General features: G+C 34.3%; 4 protein-coding genes across 5 annotated transcripts; 3 read left to right on the top strand and 1 right to left on the bottom strand.

Annotated features, from left to right (window-relative positions):
- The first annotated feature begins 163 nt into the window (after positions 1 to 163).
- Positions 164 to 3,829, top strand: LOC105962976 (putative GTP-binding protein OBGC2). 2 transcript variants are annotated; one of them, XM_088815657.1, is made up of 10 exons: positions 164 to 557; positions 967 to 1,445; positions 1,543 to 1,634; positions 1,732 to 1,815; positions 1,999 to 2,076; positions 2,158 to 2,358; positions 2,451 to 2,558; positions 2,661 to 2,735; positions 2,814 to 2,986; positions 3,504 to 3,829. In XM_088815657.1, exons 1-10 carry the CDS (start codon positions 445 to 447, stop codon positions 3,595 to 3,597), a joined length of 1,497 nt encoding a protein of 498 aa, XP_088671783.1. In that variant the 5' UTR covers positions 164 to 444; the 3' UTR covers positions 3,598 to 3,829. The 2 variants fall into 2 exon arrangements, with proteins under 2 accessions (XP_088671783.1, XP_088671782.1); XM_088815656.1 differs by having other exon boundaries at positions 383 to 557; positions 967 to 1,469.
- A 2,019-nt stretch (positions 3,830 to 5,848) lies between these two features.
- On the top strand, positions 5,849 to 6,913 carry LOC105963005 (dehydration-responsive element-binding protein 2D). The gene has a single exon (XM_012987358.2). The coding sequence runs from the start codon at positions 6,009 to 6,011 to the stop codon at positions 6,666 to 6,668; it is 660 nt and encodes a 219-aa protein (XP_012842812.2). The 5' UTR covers positions 5,849 to 6,008; the 3' UTR covers positions 6,669 to 6,913.
- Positions 6,914 to 10,887: 3,974 nt separating this feature from the next.
- LOC105963004 (purple acid phosphatase 2) lies at positions 10,888 to 14,169 on the bottom strand. The gene is made up of 8 exons (XM_088815653.1): positions 13,810 to 14,169; positions 12,923 to 13,132; positions 12,720 to 12,831; positions 12,388 to 12,617; positions 12,156 to 12,294; positions 11,840 to 12,060; positions 11,271 to 11,392; positions 10,888 to 11,187 (listed from the first exon to the last, which is right to left on the bottom strand). Exons 1-8 carry the CDS (start codon positions 13,987 to 13,989, stop codon positions 10,980 to 10,982), a joined length of 1,422 nt encoding a protein of 473 aa, XP_088671779.1. The 5' UTR covers positions 13,990 to 14,169; the 3' UTR covers positions 10,888 to 10,979.
- Positions 14,170 to 15,752: 1,583 nt separating this feature from the next.
- Positions 15,753 to 19,548, top strand: LOC105963003 (protein NRT1/ PTR FAMILY 8.2). The gene is made up of 5 exons (XM_088815654.1): positions 15,753 to 15,985; positions 16,093 to 16,204; positions 16,303 to 16,520; positions 17,091 to 17,644; positions 18,620 to 19,548. Exons 1-5 carry the CDS (start codon positions 15,980 to 15,982, stop codon positions 19,467 to 19,469), a joined length of 1,740 nt encoding a protein of 579 aa, XP_088671780.1. The 5' UTR covers positions 15,753 to 15,979; the 3' UTR covers positions 19,470 to 19,548.
- The last annotated feature ends 1,095 nt before the right edge of the window (positions 19,549 to 20,643 follow it).

Here is a 20,643-nt window from a genome sequence, read left to right on the forward strand (position 1 = left end):
TATCTATCCTTGAAGCTAAATTCGTGATTCGACTATGAAAGAGTTTCGTTTTGAGTATGTATAGGCTGTGGTTGCATTCGTATTTTCGTATTTAACGAACTAGTGGAAGGCCATCTGCTGTGAGGATTAGTTAGACGAAGTTTCGACATCTGGATTATTATAGAAAATAATGTACATAAAAATAAAAAAATTAATAATTAAATTTTATCAAGTATAGATATTTTCATGGTATTTCTTTCAATTTCGTTTATCACACAAAGGCTCAAAATGTATTAATTAGATCCATTTTTTCTAATTATTTATAGAAATTAAGAAAATATTAATTAATACACTTGAAATAATTTTGAAATACATTAAAAATGATTTTCCCAAAATTGCCAGTGTGGTGTTCTATCCGTTAAGTGAGTTTCTCTCTCTACAGAAAAAAAGTGTTGAAAAGAAACAATGCTGTCATGGGTTCCTCAGCAGCGTTCGTCTTCAATTCTCAATTTTCATTCTGATAAAACGTCGTCGTCTTCCCTCTCTGCTTTCTCTTCTCAATCCTTTCTTCCTACTCGGTACGCACTCAATTTCCTGCTTTGCAATTTTCTTCTGTATTATTTATTTTTCATTCCTTGTTCCCACACATAAAATTCATGCTATATGAATTATTTCGATTTATTAAATGAAGAACCAGCTTGATGGATGTTTTTTTTTTTCAATTTTTATTTTAATTAGCTTTATTTTGGAGTTGTGAGAATGAAACATGAAGTTTTAGGCAATTTTTAATGTCAATTATGGGCAACGGGATTTTTCCTGTTAGGGTAGGGTTCCAGTTCAATTTAACCTAATAAATTAATATCCCATTTCAATTATGTATCATTACTAAATTGCAAAATGTTGATGATATCATGTATTATTTTAGCTAATTTTGATTCTGAGTATGCTTGTAATAAACTATATCCAATAAGCTTCTCTTCCCTACAGTCCACACAGGAAATCGGTTTCGCAAAAGAATTACAAGCCCGTCGTAATAAACTGCGTTCTTGTGAAAGTCAAGAAGCCACAATCGCCAACTCCAGAGAATCTAATCAAAGAATCCCACAAATACTTCGACGAAGTAATCATCACCGTTCGAGCAGGAGATGGTGGCCACGGGGCGGTTCTCAGTTTGCCGAACCAAAAGAGCCCTTCTTCGAAGCCGAAAGGGAAAATCGAAAAGGAGAAAGAAAGGAGAAAGGGCTTGTACAAGAGGGATTTCGACGGCTCGCTTATCCTTCCTGTGGGTGGACACGGGGGCAATGTCGTAATTTACGCGGACGAGAGCAAAGATACCTTGTTGGAGTTTCATCAGCAGAGTCGGTACAATGCGAAACGAGGTGGAAATGTCGACGCAATGGGTGTTTTGTCTTCTCAGTTGCGTAATGGGTTCGCTTCTCCTACGCTTCGTATTCCGGTTCCTCTAGGTTTTCTTTTAATAACTATATACGGTGAATATTATCGCTCGTCATTTTGTAATTACCGTAATTCTTGATTTTATATTTTTTGCGATTTTTTTTGTAGGAACGGTTGTGAAACTGAAAAGAGGGAAGCTTCTGGCGGATTTAGCTCGGCATGGTGATGAAGTTGTTGTTGCAAGGGGTGGACAAGGAGGGGTAAAGTGGTCTTCATTTTTGAATATATGCAAATATTTTAACATCTGTTATTTTTTTCGGTAATATTTTAATATTTGTTAAATTTTTTTTCCGGCAGATTAGCTTGTTGGAAATGCAGGAGCATCAGAAGAAAAAAATGATGTCTTTAACCACTAACATAATGAGAGACGACAGTGACAAGGTGGTAAATTATGGATGTTTCGTTTGTATCTATGGGTCAAAATACATAATGTACTAGGTTTATACATATAGATATATTTCGCATAATAGAATGATTACCGTCGATTACACAGTTGCATTATACTTGAACATCATACAATCAATTTCGTTCAATTTAATCAATTAATTCGGAAATATATTGCAGGCTTTAGTGTTTGGTCAGGCTGGAGAAGAAGTGAGTCTGCAATTGATACTACGAGTCGTTGCGGATGTTGGTCTTGTTGTAAGTATTTCTCGAATTAATACGCGAACAAGCGTCTCAAAGCTCCACCGTATGTATACTTATTCGGGGTTTTATTTTCAGGGGCTCCCGAATGCAGGAAAGTCAACCCTATTAGCAGCCATCACAATGGCAAAACCCGATATAGCCGATTATCCATTCACAACCCTAATGCCTAACCTAGGACGCCTTAATGGCGATCCGAGCCTAGGCCCTGGCCAATTTTCATCCGAGGCTACGTTAGCCGATTTGCCTGGCCTTATCGAAGGTGCTCACCTCGGAAAGGTATTCTATGATTTTTTTTTTTTTTTTTTTTTGTAAATTTTTAAATTTTGTTTTGAGCTCTAAATTTGAAAGACGATGTTTTCAATATGTAGGGACTAGGTCGCAACTTTTTAAGGCATTTGAGGAGGACGAGGTTGTTGGTGCATGTTGTGGACGCAGCTGCAGAGGATCCGGTGCGCGACTACAGGACAGTAAAAGATGTATGTATATACGCGTATGTAATGCCTTACGGTTTTTTTCTAATTGAAATATCGCCCGAGTTTTGATCCTCCGCTATGCGTGTACAAAATACTTTTTTGCAGGAATTGAGGATGTACAATCCTGACTACCTCGAGAGACCGTACATTGTTGTTCTAAATAAAATCGATGTTCCTAAGGTACTGTGTTTTGAGTTTCTCTTCTCATTTTAATTACTACGTGCTATTTTCACAAGTGTTGGTAATCACTTCTTGCAGGCAATGGAAAGGCTTCCGAATTTAACCGAAGAAATATCGAGGATTGGAATTGATAAGACATCTTTGCCCTTGGTAATAGATGGGGACCAAACCGATGTTCCGGAAGGGGAGAAGAAGGTTAAGGAAATCGAAGAATATCCACGCCCTTTTGCTGTCGTTGGCGTTAGTGTCCTGTAAGTTTATTTAATTTTTTTTTAATATATTTTTTTTAAAGCTAACGTATCAAACAATAGTCGATACTTCGATCGTGTATTTTCCTAGGAATCGGGGTGGAAATTGGAAGGATCGAATTGAAATTAGCACTTTCTGAAAAAAAAAAATGATATTCCAATTCCAATTCCTTTCTAAGGAAAATTGGAATTCCAAAATGAAATTTTCGAATCGGAATCGGCGGAATTCGGAAAATTACAAATTTTCACCTAAAATATAAAATGCGTAATCATATTGGAATTATAAGTGTAATGTTTGGAGGGGATCAAAATCGGATTGGAAATGGGATACTCATATCTATTCAAATCCTATAAAAAAAATCGAAAAAAATCGGAATCAGAAATTTCGGAATTCGTATCGAAAAGTATTGTTCCAAAATCTGAAAATTTCAGATCGGAATTTCCGTTTCAATTTCCACCCCTACCTATGAATAACACTTAAGGGTCAGTAGTTTAAGCATTGTTTGTGTTGGTTTTGTAGGAAAGGTATAAGGATCAATGAAATGTTGAAGGAGATAAGGGCCGCTTTGCTGAGTTGTCGAGATGGTATTGGATCGAACGTAGTTTCTGGGTGATCGCGCACAAGCCTTAAAAAACACGGGAATCGGGTTCTTAACCATGGTTGATACTATCTACTGTTATAACAGAAAATCAGCCATTGTTCCAGAAGTAATGGTGATCAAGTGAGACTTCTCTTCTACATACTTTTCCATTTTTTTTATTCTTATATTAAATTTGTAGATTTTAGAAAGGAACATAAATCGTTAGGACTTTATTGTGACTGTCGGAAATATGTTTTTGTAATGATCCTTCTCTCTCTCTCTCTCTCTCTCTCTCTCTCTCATAATTCATACCAAGCTCAATTAAAATCCATGGTGACCAAAAAGAAATTGGACTTGATCTCTTTGGTTCTTGGGAAGAATAACCAAACAAAAATAAGATAAAATATTAAATTAATAAATAAAAGAACAAGAAAAAGAAAAAAGAAAACATTGAACCTGGACTTAATGTTGAAATCTGGTAATCTTGCAGCTAAAAAAATAGGGATTTTTCGACAAAGCCAGAGCAGACAGTAGCTCATCATTTTGCTCGGACTCACAAGAATCATGCCACACTTTTTTTCCTCCAAATTATGTTAACAATTATCCCTTTCTTTTGAATTTTTGTTTTTAATAAAAAGGGTAAATTACGACCAATGTGAGGTAAAGTCAAATCACGAAAAACCCCTCCAATTCTCCTGATGTAAGGTTAAATTACGAAAAAATCCATCATGTTTGGGTAATTACAGCCACCATCTTCAACTATGAATCTTATTACACATCCATCCTTATGATGTCAAATTGAATTTAATCTTAATTTTAGGGTCCATTTGGATAGAGGGATTTGGGGAGGGATTTGATTTGGGGAATGGATTTGAAATGACTCCAATTTTGGAGTCATTTGAAATCCATCACTATTGCTCCAAAATCAACTAAAAAGGAGAGGTGGGGATTTGAAATCCATCTCCAAATCCCTCAATCCAAACAAGCCCGAGGGATTTGTTATTATGGATTTGAAATCCCTCCCCCAAATCCCTCCATCCAAATGCACCCTTAGATTCCGTGGAATGTACTCTAGTTTGTACTCATCATTTAGTCGTTTTGTGGAAAAATACAGTTTATGATGCACCACAACTTGACACTTACAAGTCAAGAGACACATCTTATGATCATCTTGTTTCAAAACGTGCTCCTCGAATGCTATAAAACCGGTACAAACTGGAGAATATTCCGCATACTTTATAAAATTCTACTAAATTTGGCACCGTAAGTGTGGACTGTAAGAAAATTCAAAGTTGAGGGGTCGTTGCAATTATCCATATAAAATGAGGTTTTTTCGTAATTTGGCCAGTGGTGTTACCGTAAATTACCCTAATAAGAAAAAGAAAATAAAATCTGCACGTGAGTTAATATTATATTGTGATCCATATCTCATGGGGGAAGGGGATTTTTGTAAATATATATGAAATTCAAAGGAATTGATGTCACAGTATAGCTATGAATTGAATGCATATTTCAGTAATATATTCAACTAACTTTCGGTTCATCCCACATACCATAAAGAGACACACAAGAGCGCACGTTAGCAAAGAGGTGTCATTTAGTACACACACAAACAAACCTTAAATATTTATTTGTTCACACTTAGGTACGTATGTACCAATTTCTTTGGAACTCCCCCTTTTCCACTAACCTAGCTACTGAACTATCACTATACAACTCTTCTACCATCAAATCTTATCCACCCATTTAATTAAAAAAATATAATTAATAATAAAAAAAAAAAAATTAAAAAAGAAAAGAAAAACACAATGACGTAGTTGCTGATGATTTAATTCCAAATTTGAAGGGAAATTACAAATAAATAAATAAATTCTACGATTTAATTTGAATAATAAAAAAAAATCGTGTCCCGTTGCCGGAAATGCGTTCGTACTAATTCGAAAGACAAGAAATTTTGATTACTGGACCGTTTCGCTTCCAATAAAGTTGACTTTAATTCGATCAAAAGGCAAAAAGTCAAAATTCCAAATTAAAATTAGTCAAATTTTAGTCTTTGCCTTTGGTAATATATAATATAAAATTTATGAGGTGTAATCTTAGCCCCCCCTCATATTGCCACCTGAGCTTGTGTACAAATTTCATGCTTAGCCATTGCATATTTGATGATATATATTATATAATATAAATATATTGGAAAAAAAAAGGACAAAAGAAAAAGAAAAAAAAGAAAAACAGATAAAAACTATGATCTTGATTGTCTTTGCCAAGTATCAATGGACACTCCTCAGCCGGGGACACGTGTTACTCCCTTATGTTTCTTCTCTCTATAAATACTGACTTTCTCTTGCAATACTTTTATATCTCCGATCAAAAGAAAATCATATTTTATATACAGACACACTGATCTCAAAAAAGCAAAAAGAATATAATTTCAGAAAAAAAAAATGTTGAAATCCATGGCGGCGGCGGCGGCGGCTCCGGCGGAGGAGAAGAAGGTGAGGAAGCTAGCTCAGGCGAGCTCCAGGAAGGGGTGCATGCGGGGCAAGGGCGGCCCGGAGAACGCCGCCTGCACTTACAAGGGCGTGCGGCAGCGCACGTGGGGCAAATGGGTGGCCGAGATACGTGAGCCCAATCGCGGCTCCCGCGTCTGGCTCGGCACCTTCGACACCTCCCACGAAGCCGCCGTGGCCTATGACGCCGCCGCCCGGAAACTTTACGGCCCCGACGCCAAGGTCAACTTACCCCACCTCTGCGACACCGCCGCCGCCACCGCCGCCGCCAATAATCAGACCCCAGCACTTGCTCAAGCCGCCGCCCCAGCCAAGGTGGAAAATCAAGAATGTTATAATTATAATTATAATTATAATTACAATCCGAATACGAATCTTACTTCTGGAACTGCAAATTTCAACAACGGCGGCGGCGGCGGAGGCGAGTACGTGAGCGCGAGTGGGATACTGAAGAAACTGAACGTAAGCTTGCCTGACGTGGACGATTCCCATTTGTGGGCGGAGGCGGCGAAGGACACGTCATTCCAAATGGTGCACGAGCAAGAGCACTGCGGCAAAGATGGCAATGGCCTCCCTTTCACATGGCTCTATTGATCATTTTAATATTATTATTTTATTAATATTATATATTATTAATCATCTGCATGCAGAAATAAAGTGACGCCGGGTACGGATCCGGGTCCGGGTTCGGGTTCGGGCTGAGAAGATCTGTACGGGCTATTTACTATACGTACATACGTCGTCGTATCCATGATTTCAGATATATATATATGTATAGGGGTCGTGACGTACGTGTGTATATGATTGATTAAATTAATTATATATATATATATATATATATATATATATATATAGATGTATGTATATATATATATTGTGGATATAGGTGTATGTATGTATAGGTGATGGTATTATATAAGTGCAGTCTTTTGTATAGTTCCAATTATATAGCATATTATATTTGCTATATATACGTATATTGTATGGAGTTGTATGGAGTTGTGCTTATATTGAGTCATCGCCCACATGTTTAATTTTAAATAGTTTTACTACATGTGTTGTCATGTGCTTATTTCATTTCTTTATTGATTTATTCATTAATCATTATTATATATTTTTTTAATATAAAAAAGGCCTATTGGTCAACTAGACATAGACATACCCGGGTCGAGAACAGCTCGGTCGTTTGACCCGCCGGGTCGCGGTTCCAACCCGCTATGGGAACCGGCTATTCCTTAGACGGTTCTCATCGCCGAGTCCGTCCAACCAACCAATTCGTAGTTGGTTCACACGTATTTTATATAAGAATCAATTAAAAAGATGTGATAATTTAATTATAAATAATTAATTTGATTAATACATTTCTACCGACACTTTCTTCCCATATGACATACTATTAAACCACGTATTAAAAGAATTTACTTTGATTCTACTCCTTGTCTCTATATAGTTCCACTATTGATAGCATTACTTTATAAATTATACATGTATGGAGTTGTTAACTACATCGATTAATTGCCCAAATATTTGATTTTAATAATTTTGCTATTGTCATATGTTTGAAATTGAGATTTTATAATTCATTTATTATTATGATTCTATTTTCCCCCTTATGTGTACTATACCAAAATAGTAGTCAACTGGTGATCGTAGTAATTATGGAAGTGTCATTCTGGCCATGGTTGTTAAGTAGTAAATCTAATCTCAATATGATTTATCAAAAATTCAAATCATAAATTGTAAAATTTTTAATTCTTTCAAAGATAATATAGATAATAATGATATCTACATATTATAAATAAATAGTAGAGTGCAGAGCACGAAAATAGACATTAATTTTTTTTATGCTGTGGAACACGAAATATTGTTAATTTTTTTTATTTTTTATGTTTCGTGCTCTAGATAATGAAACTATCTTTTTGAATGTTTCTTGCTCTAGAGCGGATATTGCATATTTCTTTTTTTATAAATTGGTTGTTTTTCTGATTATTGTAATTTTTTTTATTATATAAATATGGTTAAATATAGTTTGCGCCGTTAAGCAGGTTATATTTGTTTCACTTGCTTGGGAGATATTTTGGATGATAGCTTGTCGGGATTCCGCCGGAGGGGTACCTGCAACGCGGGAGGGGTTTCCCGGCGTAGAAGCTCCGACGATCAAGTCAGTCTTTATTCAGAGAATAATCGACTGTGACATGTAAGAGAGAGCATAGAAGTGATAAGTTGAGAGTAACTCCCTATTTATAGGTGAGGATACTTGATGGGCAAGAGATAAGCAAACTTGCCCTAACTCCTCTTCTTGGGCCTGAGATGGCTTTGGGCCAAATACAAGTGAAAACTTAATCCACGGCCCAATAATTGATTAGGAAACCCCATGAGGACAATTTGGTCCGTATCAACTACAAATGCTATAAAAATTAGACATTACCTATTGGTTGAATAATAAGATAAAAGTTTTGGTTGTGAACGGTTCGTTTCTACAAGATTTTTACTGAAACTGACCGTGGACCAAATAATTCGTTCTTTAATGACAAAGAACCAACACGTTGATTTCATGACAGTTTGGTCATATTCGATTTCTTATTTTGTGGTTCGTATTCGAGTTTTTTCGATTTACAAATTCGATTTACATAAATATTCAGTTTCAATGTCCAATGTTTGTGATTAAGATACATATCAAATTAAAATGTGTTAGAAAATGGTTGCTTAAATATGATATAAGAGATTGTCTAATATATTAAAATATAGTGTAAATGTATATAAACTATTTTGTCAGAATTCAAAACATAAATATTTACAAGTTATAAGATAATTAACTAGTGGTACATTGGAATTAAAGGCTATGGAAGGTTTGGTGAATCGTGGTTGGCCAAAGTGAATGAAGAATAAATGGAACAATGTTGATATAGAAATAGTAAAACATAGTCATTTTACTAAATTTTTATTCGGTTAGGCATAACGGCTCGATTTTTAAAATGAAAACTAGACGTGAACCAAAACTATTCAGTTCTAAATAAAAAACAATACCTTTGTTTCAAAACTCGGGATGGTTCATAGCTGCTTGTTTTATTTGTTCAACTCTAGATGAAACTATAGTTTATTTAATAAATTATACTTTTTTTTTTCGAGTTTATTGACCATTGCTTTAGCTAGATTAAACCGGATCATCAAACATGATTGGATCACTTGTTAACGCCCCATCTGAATCAACTATCCACTCAATTCTTCTTAATTCTGTGTTTTACTTTATAAGGCTCCATCGGAACCACACACTTCAAATGAATGCCAAGTCGGTGCAGAGCGATTTCAACTCCACCAATCCCACTAAAGAAAGACAAAACAGTCACGCCTCCATCTATCAAGCACCTCAGATCAGTAAGTTAGTATCTTGAGGTCCTTATTGTCTATTGAATAGAAACCCTTTACAGTCGACCAAAATTCTAAACCCCATATTTTTCCTGAAGAAACTACAAAATGAAAAAAACAAAAATACATATGATTAACAAATTGAATTATTTTTCTTCACAAAAGATTTTTTTACAAAAAACAAAAAGAAAAAAAAAATCCTTCAATTATTTTGGTACTAAGTTATTTGATAACAAAATATATCAAGAAAATAAAAAAATCATTCAGCTATTCAGAAGTAAATGTTATGATCTTACTGCTCATAACGTAATCTTTTTTTTTATTCTGAAGAATATCTTGTAAAAGTTCCAATATTATCCATGGACAAATCTGACATAAATCAACACACGTGGGGCACAATTGTAGTACACATCATTGGGCTACAGTGCAATATATTTATAAATTGTTGAAAATGATTTTTTTTTCTTAGAGTTGCAATTTTTTTGCTTTATATATATACTTAGAATATGCAACACTAAAAAAGAACACAAGGGTCGGAATGAATGATCCATCTACTAGAGATTGTGAACCTAACACTTTTCGAATTTTGTGTGTTCAAATTCTTGTAACACTTTTTTTCCTAGCTAATCTAATTGCATTTGCATTTAAAAAGACTAACAATTATAATATAAATATAATAGATCATGATCGTACTAGCCGAGATTTAGTATTAAAGAAATTGTCAAATGTCAATCAATTGAGGGTGAAATTCAACTTTTATATATTATATAGATATATAAATTACGAAAAAAAATTGAAATGACTTTTCTATTTGTACACAAAAATGATGGATGCCATGATTATAATTATATGGAATTAAATCAATGATAGCATGTAAATAACTTAAGGATGACTGTTTTTTTTATAGTTTATTTCCAATTGGAGACATGTTACCAAATGGAATTGTCAATGTCAATTATTTGAAGGGTGAAATTCAACTTTTATATATTATAGGGTAAATTATAACTATACCCTGAGGTATGGTCAAATTACGAAAAATCTCCCTTCTATTTGGGTAATTACAACCACCTCTCAAATATAAATCTTTTCACAAGTCCACCCAATTGCGGTTTCAAATTTAGTGGAATATTATAGATTATATTAAATATTCTCAACGTATCCATTTTATCCCGTTCGAACTAGCTCCACATTTTGAAGCAAGATGATCATAAGATGTGTTTTTTGACTTGTATATATCACATTGTGGTGCATTAGAAACTGTATTTTTGCGCAAAACGAGTACAAACTAGAGAACATTCCACGGAATCTAGATGATTATGTTGAATTTGACACCATAAGAAGTGGGATTTTTTTTCGTAATTTAACAGTACCTCAGGGATGGTTGTAATTTACCCTATATTATATAGATTAAGGAGAAAAAAACTATCGATATGTATTATATGTAAAATTATAGAATAAAATACATAAGCATAACATTGGTGGTAAACGAAAATCATATCTCAAAGCAAGTGTGACTAATTGCAATAACACACACAATCTTCACATGTTTATATAATTTTGTGTTCTTAACTCTTGCAAGGATTTCCAGTACCTATTTCGAAACCACATAGAGTCAGCTTCAACAGCAAATACATCTTGATTACGATGCCAACCGAAGTAGGCATGCGTCCTGTTTTTAATATCAAAAATGCCGTGTCCGTAACTCGCTTCTCGATAAGCAGAATAACTCGGCTGCGGCTCCGTCATCCTAAGGGCAAAAACATAATTTCCGATCAAATTTATGGAAATAATTAAAGTAGCAACTTTTTTTGTCCCAAAAAAAAAACGTACTCCGTGACTAGGCCCTCTTGATTTCCTCCATCTCCAATAGTGATGTAAACCGGAGCAGATTCATTTCTGACAGGTGTGCACAACCCATTCACCACATCGTATGCTATGTTCGATATCCGTTCCTGAAATTGGGGTTAAATTATGGTTTGATAAAATTTTAGGGGTTTTTAGAATATTTTGAAAGAATACAGGAACTTATAGCAAGTTTCTCAAAGAAAAACCCCTAATTCAACTTTTGACCGTTACTTCTTGACGGTCAAACAGACGGAGGGACTCAATGTGTTAAAATGTGACAATATGAGTGTGTATTTTGTTGACGGTGGGGACCAAAAATGAAAAACGTGCATACTTGAGTGACCAAAACTGTAATAATCCCTTATATATAATATTAGCATAAACGCCCCCTTATGATCCAATTTTATTAGCAAACTATCCAAAAAAAACACCATTTATGTGCTAAAAAAATTGCACCATAGGGGTGTTTCTGCAAATATTCATAACACGGGGAGTTTTTTTAGCAATTCAGTATAACACAGGGGAGTACTAAACGCAAGAATATATATACTTACAGATCGTTCGTATGCATGGACGTGACCAGCAAATACTACATCGACTTTGTACTCGACGAACCACTGTTCGTACATAACTCGCATGGTTTCTCCTTCCATATAGTGATGAACGTAACTGCTATACATCGGACAATGCATAACTACGATTAGCCATGGTGTCTCTGTCCGATCGACTTTGGTTAGCTCGTTCGTTAGCCACTTGTATTGAGGAGTGTATTTCCCTTAAAAAAAAAATAAAAAAAAAAATAGATCAAATTAATAATTATTACATGCATATTTTATAAAATTGATATAAAATATACGAGAGAGTCGTTACCGTAGGCTGAGTAAGAAGATAGTACGATAATATAGGCGGAAGCTCTCTTGATCGAGTACCAAAGAGGAGACGTACTTTCCGATGCTTTATACGGTACGTAAAACCGGTGCGTGTAAGGCTTGAAGGGCTCGGTTTCACCCTGCACGAAAAAATAAAAAAATAAAAAAATCCCATCTATATATATATATATTTAAAATAAAATCCACTAGAGCAAAAAAGAACCAAAAATTACAATTTCGGGAACAAAATCGATTTCGTGATTGCCAGCTGTCCAAATCCACGGTTGATAAGCGGCGCTTCTCTCTATGAATCTCCCCCACGTATCCCACCTCGTGTTATCGTGAAACGGATAACTGTCGGCATAAGAGAGGTCTCCTACAAATAGAAGTGTTTGTCCTTTTATCGGGTTCAACTCGTAATGAGTTAGTGTCCGATTTGAATCGTAAGTTTGACCAAGATCACCTGTTTCATAATACCAAAGACTTTATACTTCTTGGGGAAAAAAATTATTTTATTTTTTTAATTTTTTCAACATACTAAAATCAAAGTATAAGTGATATATACCTATAAGACCAAATGTGTAAGGAACATCCGGGCCTGGTCGAGGAGGAGTTACGAACGAAAATTCACGTGTCACGTTTCCGGCTCCAACTATATAGTAGTATTTGGTATCGAACTGCAATTTTTCACACATAATTTTTTTTTTTGGTGATTATTTTAATAAATTTACTAGCTAAAAAGTTTGTGGAGAAAGATCTTATAATTACCTCCAAATTCTTGATTGTGCAGTGATGGATGTAACCAGAAGTGTAATTGTAGTAATTGTACTTAACAACAGTGGTGCTGTCTGAAGTTTTCTTGGTCTCATTATCTGCAGCCCAATACAACACCGATTTCGATTCCAATTCCGATTTGTTTGCTGTAATCCAAGAGATTATTACACTCTTGCCTTGATGATCACCTTGTGTTATGTGAACCTTAAATAATTAAACTATAATTATTTTTTTTTAATGAAAATTAATGATGTAATACACTAACAGGGCTTGGTCCAAGAAAAGAACAAAACAGGGGTTTATCCAAATAAAACACTATCAAATCAAAAACACAATTTAAATATAAATTTAAAAAAATTAAATAAAAATTGAATCTTGAAATGAAGAACAATCAGACTAGGGTTTCATATTTTATGCCTGCTCTTCCCTTAAATAATTAAACTATAATTAGTTTTTTATAATGAAAATTAATGATGTAAAAATCTCAGCTACACTAAACAGGGCTTGGTCAAAGAAAAGATCAAAACAGGGGTTTATCCAAAAAAACACTATCAAATACATAATTTAAAAAAAAAAAAAAAAAATTGAATCTTGAAATGAAGAATAAATCAGATTAGGGTTTCATATTTTATACCTGCTCTTGCCTTAAATAATTAAACTATAATTAAATTTTCTAAAGAAAATTATGTAAAAATCTCAGTTAGACTAACAAAGCTTGGTCAAAGAAATGATCAAAACAGGGGTTTATCCAAATAAAACACTATCAAATCAAAAACACAATTTAAATATAAAAAAAATAAATAAAAAATAAATAAAAAAATAAAAAAATTGAATCTTGAAATGAAAAATAAATAATCAGATTAGGGTTTCATATTGTATACCTGTTGTGGAGCATTAAAACCAGAAGGCACACGAAATACATCACTGTCCAATGGCATATCTCTGCTTAACCCATTGTTCCTCACGTAATTACTGGTTAATCCACCTTCACTAAACCTAATTAACGCATTAATAATAATTAAGACATAAGTAAATCTAGCAAGAGATTTATCAAGAACCATTTTTTCTTTCCCCAACCTCAAAAGCTTCGAGTTGGGGTTTTGTAATAATTAAGGTGATATTGTATGGGCATGTAGAAAATGATGACGTGTTAATTTTTTTTTTTTTTTTTTTCTGGAAAGTTATTTGGGTATATTCGTTTTCTTGATACGGATATTTTTTGTTGTTCCATTACGCGCCGCAATCCTTAACCTCTGAAATTTTAACATTTGTGGAAGATGATGACGTGGATTTTTTTTTCTTTTTTTTCTTGAAGATGACTGATCACTGACGTGCTTGACAATGGATTGTACTAGTGAAGCAATTAAATTTAGGATAAATTACAAATTGACCCCGATGTAAGACCTAATTATGAAAAAAAAAGTCTCGTGTTTGCATAATTATCCCTGATGTAAGACCTAATTATGAAAAAAAACACTCGTGTTTGCATAATTACGACTAACACCCTGAGTTATTCCCTGTCTAACAAATTTTCTCTCACATAGTTAACAATAACATAATCAAATAGATTCCATGGAATATTCATTTTGTAATGATCAGAATACTCTTAAGAGTCTAATTGTAAGGTTTGTAAAATATTTTTTTTTTCTTTTTGTTAATGTTGTTACCTAGCCGTTTTTGAGTTATGAGAGGTCATGTGTAAGGTTTTACATTGCATGAGGGGCCCGATATAAGAAAATAATTGAATATAAGACCGTTTTTCCCCTCTTTCGTTTAATTATTTTAACAAATGGGTATTAGACAATTATTATGTACTATAAGGGATTTTTTCAGCCCGTTAATTCAGGGGGTGCTCGTAATTATGCAAACAAAGAGAGTTTTTTTTCTTTGTAATTAGTCCTTACATTTAGGGGTCCTTGTAATTTTGCTCTTAAATTTATTTGCGCTTCCTTTTTTTTTCTTAGACTTCAAATTAAAGAAAAAAAAACGGGGGGCTAAAAAAAAAGGAGATATTAATTTACGCTTAAATATATGTTACAAATATGTCATTCATCCGAAAAAAAAAAAAAAAAAAAGTGAAATTGGAAGTAGAACAATAAAATTTGTCATTCATCCAAAAATATCCAGAAAAAAAAAATCAATTCTAAATTTGGAAGCCTCAATTTTTTGGAATTTTCAAACATCTTAATTATTTCGAACATGTTCTCATAGTACAGCTCTAGATTTTTATTCCACGTCACAATCTTGATATTGCACCTATGATCTTCATAGTTTTATTCAGTAGTTTTAAAATTAATTTTAAAATAATATTAAATATATATGAACTTATAAAGTAAATTAAATGTTTCAAAAATTAGCTAAACTTTTTTTAAATGCAAAGTCAGCAACTAGTGCAGTACATGGTCCACAACAATTCACCATAGTCAACCCTTTTCATAAATACTACAGTTGTACTTGAACAACATATTGGTTAACAGTTACATAAATTTCTTCACAATTTACAACCAATAATTTATGACTTATTCCAATTTGCCAACAAACTCAATAATTCAATTGTGAGTTACACATAGACACTCTATCCGTTTCTAAATAATTGTTACATAAAAATTAAAAATCTCAATAAACGTAACAGAGTTTTAGGAAAAATATATTAAAAATATTAAAATAATCTTATCGTTTAATGATATGATAAGACACAATTAATGTTTAGAATTGAATAAATTTGGGTAAAACAGGAAAAAAATTCTTTAATGTAGTGCTGAATTTCAAATTCAAATTGACAGATAATATGACACAAAAGTATTTCTCTAAAGTGACAGTTGAAATTGAGGAAATACAAAATATAAAAATGTATATATAGTACCCATATTCATCACAATACAATATTTAGCAATAGTAGCATCTTTATTTATTGGCTTCTCAAGTTGCTTAACTAAAGCAATTAAGTTACTTAGGCTAATTGCAAAGCAATTAATTGCTTAATTCTCATAGCTTAGCAACTATTAGTTCTAATACATACAGTTTCCTGAGAATTTCACTTCAAACAAGCAAATGAAGGTAAGTATAGCACATCTTCAACTAATAATAATTTTTTGAGCCATTATTTGCATTGCATTACCGATTTTTTTTTAATACTAATTCGTCTGTAAATCGATTTTGTATAGGACGAAATGAAACTAGCATCAAATTTAGTGTCCAATGGTTCTATCGATTATAAAGGGCGAATCGCAGAAAAACGAGAAACCGGAGGATGGAAAGCCTCCCCTTACATCATAGGTATACGTACCGTTTCTTTCGGTTTATTAATCCATGCTACACCAGATGAACTTCACTTAATAAAATTAATTATTATAATTAATTTTATAATTTGTTAGTGAATGAGGTGGTGGAGAGGTTTGCATTCTTTTCGATAGCGGTAAACATGGTGGCTTATCTGGTGGGGGAAATGCACCAGCCGCTACCGGAGGCCGCCACTCACGTGACCAATTGGAGCGGTGCCGCCTATGTTTTGACTCTGCTCGGAGCATTTGTTGCCGACGCCTATTTGGGCCGTTTCTCAACTATTATCACTTTCTCTTGCATATATGCAGTGGTAATTCAACAGCTCATGATATATATATATATATATATATATATATATATATATATATATATATATATATATATATATATATATATATATATATATATATATAATTTGACATGCATGAGGTATATATAGGGGTTGAAATTGAGCGGAAATTTTTATTTCTGGTCTTAAAATTTTCGATGTTGGAATAATTTTTTCATTCTGAATTCCAAAATTCAGATTTCCAATTTTTTCAATTTTTTTGGGATTGGAATCAGAGAATATATATGAGATTCGATTTACGATCCAATTTCAATTTTCGGAAAATCCGACTTCCTTCCCCCAAAAATTACACTTATAGTATCAATATTATTGTGTATTATATATTACAGGACTACAAAACTGAAAATTTTCCGAATTCCGCCAATATCGAATCCCTGGTCCAATTTCGACTTTGGAACAAATTTTTATTCCAATTTTCGAGATTTCGATATTTTTTGAAATGGAATTAGAGTTAGTTTTTCAGGCATAAAAAATCGAAAATTTCCGATTCCCTCTCTCTCTCTCTCTCTCTCACATGTTATATAAATCCAGGGAATGGTGTTGCTAACACTTTCCGGATCCATCGACACCTTACGGCCACCTCAATGCACAACGAAGCCCTGCATCCAAGCATCAACATCCCAAACAAGCTTCCTCTACTGCGCAATGACGCTTATAGCCCTCGGCACGGGCGGCATAAAGCCATGCGTCTCCTCATTCGGGGCGGACCAATTCGACGAATCCGACCCAATCGAGGCCCAAAAAAAATACTCGTTTTTCAATTGGTTCTACTTCGCCATAAACATGGGGGCTATGTTCGGTATTACTCTTCTAGTTTACGTACAAGTGGAATTCGGGTGGGGTTGGGGGTTCGGAATTCCGGCGGGGGCCACATTTGCTTCGATCTTTATCTTTGTTGCTGGCCGGAGAAAGTATCGGTACCAAAAGCCGATGGGGAGTGCGTTTACGAGGTTCGTTCAAGTGATTGTGGTTTCGTTGAGGAATCATTTCAAAGGTGTAAGAGAAGGTGGGAATCTTTATGAAGTTGATACTAAGGAATCTGATATTTGTGGTGCTGCAAAGCTTCCCCATACTCAACAATACAGGTTTTGTTTCTATTATTTCTTTTCTTTATTTTTTTTTTCTTCTAAAATTAGATTACTTGAAAATTGTTAAAACCATTATTATTAAGGGTAAATTACAACTATCCTGAGGTATGCTCAAATTACGAAACCCCCCTCGTGTTTGGGTAATTACAATCAACCTTCAACTATAAATGTTCTTACACGTTCACCCTTGTGGTTTCAAAATTAGTGGAATCTTCTAGATTATATGGAATATTCTTAATTTTTAACCAAGATGATCATAAGATGTGTTTTTTGGCTTGTATATATTAGATTGTGGTGCATCAGAAACTGTATTTTTGCACAAAACGAGTACAAACTAGAGAACATTCCACGGAATCTAGATGATTATGTTGAATTTGACACCATATGGAGATGTAAGAAGATTCATAGTTGGAGGTAGATGTAATTATCCAAACATGAGGGCATTTTACATAATTTAACTATACATCATGGGTGGTTGTAATTTACCCTATTATTAATTTATTTTTTTAGTTGTAAAGCTAGGGTAGGAATTTGAATTAATTCTAAATTTTTTCGGAGGTGAAAAATTAATTCCAATTACGTCCCCAAAAGACAAAATCAGAAAATTTGGAATTTCGAAAATTGAAATATAAAACATGTTCCGAAGCTGATATATTTCAGATCGAAATCAACTCGTTGGAATTCAGAATTTTCAAATTTTTAGCCATCCGTAATATAAAATACAAATATATAATAACATCGATATTTAAAGTGTAAATTTAGGAAATAAACTAGAATATTTGGAAATATTTTTGTAAAATTAAAATGGGATTTGGAACTTGGAAATCTAACACGCATTTCAATTCCATTCCAAGAAAATCGCAACATTCGAAATTCGAAATTCAAAATGAAAAGAAGAAAAAAAAATTGTTCCAAAATCGAAAATGTTAGGATCGGAATCGTTGGAAATTCAAATTATTTAACAAATTGCAGGTATTTGGATAAAGCAGCCGTGATAATTGAACCGGGCGGCAACACAAAGAACCGGTGGAAAATCTGCACAATCACACAAGTGGAAGAATTCAAATCATTCATAAGAATCCTTCCGGTTTGGGCTGCCACCATCGCCCTCTCCATCTCCTACGCCCAGCTCTCCACTTTCTTCATCGCTCAGGCCAACACCATGGACCGGAATCTCGGACCGGATTTTAAAATCCCGGCCGGTTCAGTCCCGGTTTTCAGCTCCTTCAACGCGCTAATAGTAATCCCCATCTACGAGAAGCTCGCCGTCCCGTTTCTCCGGGCGAGGACCGTCCACCCACGTGGCATCACCTCGTTGCAGCGTATAGGCGCGGGTCTGTTCGTGTCGATCTTCGCCATGGTTTCCGCCGCCGCGGTGGAGAGGACTCGCCGGGGAGAAAGCTCCGGCGGTTCGAGGGTCAGCGTGTTCTGGCTTTTCCCGCAGTGCTTTCTGATCGGGACGGCGGAGGTTTTCTCTTACGTGGGGCAGCTGGAGTTTTTCTACGACGAGGCGACGGAAGGGACGAGGAGCATCAGCAGCGCCGTGTTTTTGAGCGAGATCGGGATCGGGAGCTGGCTGAGCTCCGCCGCCGTGAAGATGGTTGTGAGAGGCAGCGGTGGAGTGAGGAAGGGGTGGCTGAGGGAAGATCTCAACGAGAGCCGGCTCGATTACTTCTACTGGATTTTGACGGGGGTCAACGCGTTGAATTTCTTTGTGTATTTGTGGGTGGCGCGGCGGTATAAGGGTCGGAGAAGTGAACCTGCGGCGGCGGTGGAATTGGCCGCCGGCCAAGTACATGATAACGGCGACGGAATCTTTTGATACTTACAATTTCTTGCGTAAATAACTTGTTAGTTATCTTATTTATTATCTTACCCCTCCAATTTAAAGAAATTTTATTAGGCAACTCTCATCTCTTGATTTATGGTAATTAAATCCATCTGTTTTTCCAATTCTTGAATATAGATAAGTCAATTAGGCATACATGTGAAATGTTTAATTATAATGTATATCAATATCTCATGTAATGTACAAAATACATTGTGTTTCAACATTATTCAAAAAAAAAAAAATTAGAAGCTTCTCAAAAGAAAAATGGATAAAAATGCAGTTCATTAGTTACATATATACGTAGGATGGAGCTCGAGCATCAAATATTATGTTTAATAATTTGTTGCAGATGCCTTTTTTTTTCAAATAATTTGCCCTTTAAAATATATTCTGAATATGGGTATGTATTGATTTATTGGTTCAAAATTTGCAAAAAGATAATATAGGGTGCAAGTTGCCGAGAGATATATAATTCGAGGGTGCATTTTGCTAAATTTAGAATTTGGCGGTGCAAATCATCAATCTATGTTATTTCTAGGGTGCAAAACGCAATTCATTCACCCTATGATGTATTGATGATTTACAAAAGAGAGAGCATAATCGTCACAATTAATAGTGCCCCAAAAATTGTGGTTTACACTTTACATGATTACACTTTACATAAAAAAAAATATCTAGTTCGAAAGTTAAGATGCTTCGTGTTTTCTGCTGCCTGTTCTTTATTTGAGTACATTTAATATAAAAAAAATATCAAGTACATTTAATTTTTCTATTTGAGTACATTAATATAAAAAAAAAAAAAAGAAAAAAACCTCATGTAATATCTACATATTCAAAATTTGTAATTGATGGACCAAGAAAGTGCAACTCGCCCGGTCAAATAACCCGAGTGCAATTTTCATGTCAACGAACGCTTTCTACGTCGAAAGATAGTGTCGTTCTTTCTAGCAAACTTATAATGTTAATAATTTATAAATAATCCCATCATTTTCTTTTATGGATCAAACTGAAAGAAAAATATGTTTTTTTTTTTTTTTTTTGGTTAACTAAGCAAAAACATATTTTAAACTCTATTAGTAGAATGGGAATCGTGCTTAACAGCCATCATTTGATCACACATTTCTAGTGGGGTCTATTTCATTTAATCTCTCTTTTATTTATTTGC

This window comes from Erythranthe guttata, chromosome 3, assembly GCF_056151865.1.
Source record: "Erythranthe guttata isolate IM_541 chromosome 3, IM_541, whole genome shotgun sequence".
NCBI classification, from domain to species: domain Eukaryota; kingdom Viridiplantae; phylum Streptophyta; class Magnoliopsida; order Lamiales; family Phrymaceae; genus Erythranthe; species Erythranthe guttata.

What these genes read in the sequence shown, in the direction of transcription:
- LOC105963005 (XM_012987358.2), top strand. Translation starts at nt 6,009, where the DNA reads ATGTTGAAATCCATGGCGGCGGCGGCGGCGGCTCCGGCGGAGGAGAAG.
- LOC105963003 (XM_088815654.1), top strand. An exon ending in AGCCTCCCCTTACATCATAG is followed by an intron (nt 16,205 to 16,302) that starts GTATACGTACCG and finishes ATAATTTGTTAG; the next exon opens with TGAATGAGGTGGTGGAGAGG. An exon ending in TCTCTTGCATATATGCAGTG is followed by an intron (nt 16,521 to 17,090) that starts GTAATTCAACAG and finishes ATATAAATCCAG; the next exon opens with GGAATGGTGTTGCTAACACT.
- LOC105963004 (XM_088815653.1), bottom strand. Translation starts at nt 13,989, where the DNA reads ATGGTTCTTGATAAATCTCTTGCTAGATTTACTTATGTCTTAATTATT. An exon ending in GCACAATCAAGAATTTGGAG is followed by an intron (nt 12,832 to 12,922) that starts GTAATTATAAGA and finishes GAAAAATTGCAG; the next exon opens with TTCGATACCAAATACTACTA. An exon ending in ATCTTCTTACTCAGCCTACG is followed by an intron (nt 12,061 to 12,155) that starts GTAACGACTCTC and finishes TTTTTTTTTAAG; the next exon opens with GGAAATACACTCCTCAATAC.
- LOC105962976 (XM_088815656.1), top strand. Translation starts at nt 445, where the DNA reads ATGCTGTCATGGGTTCCTCAGCAGCGTTCGTCTTCAATTCTCAATTTT. An exon ending in TTGCGGATGTTGGTCTTGTT is followed by an intron (nt 2,077 to 2,157) that starts GTAAGTATTTCT and finishes TTTTATTTTCAG; the next exon opens with GGGCTCCCGAATGCAGGAAA. An exon ending in ACTACAGGACAGTAAAAGAT is followed by an intron (nt 2,559 to 2,660) that starts GTATGTATATAC and finishes ACTTTTTTGCAG; the next exon opens with GAATTGAGGATGTACAATCC.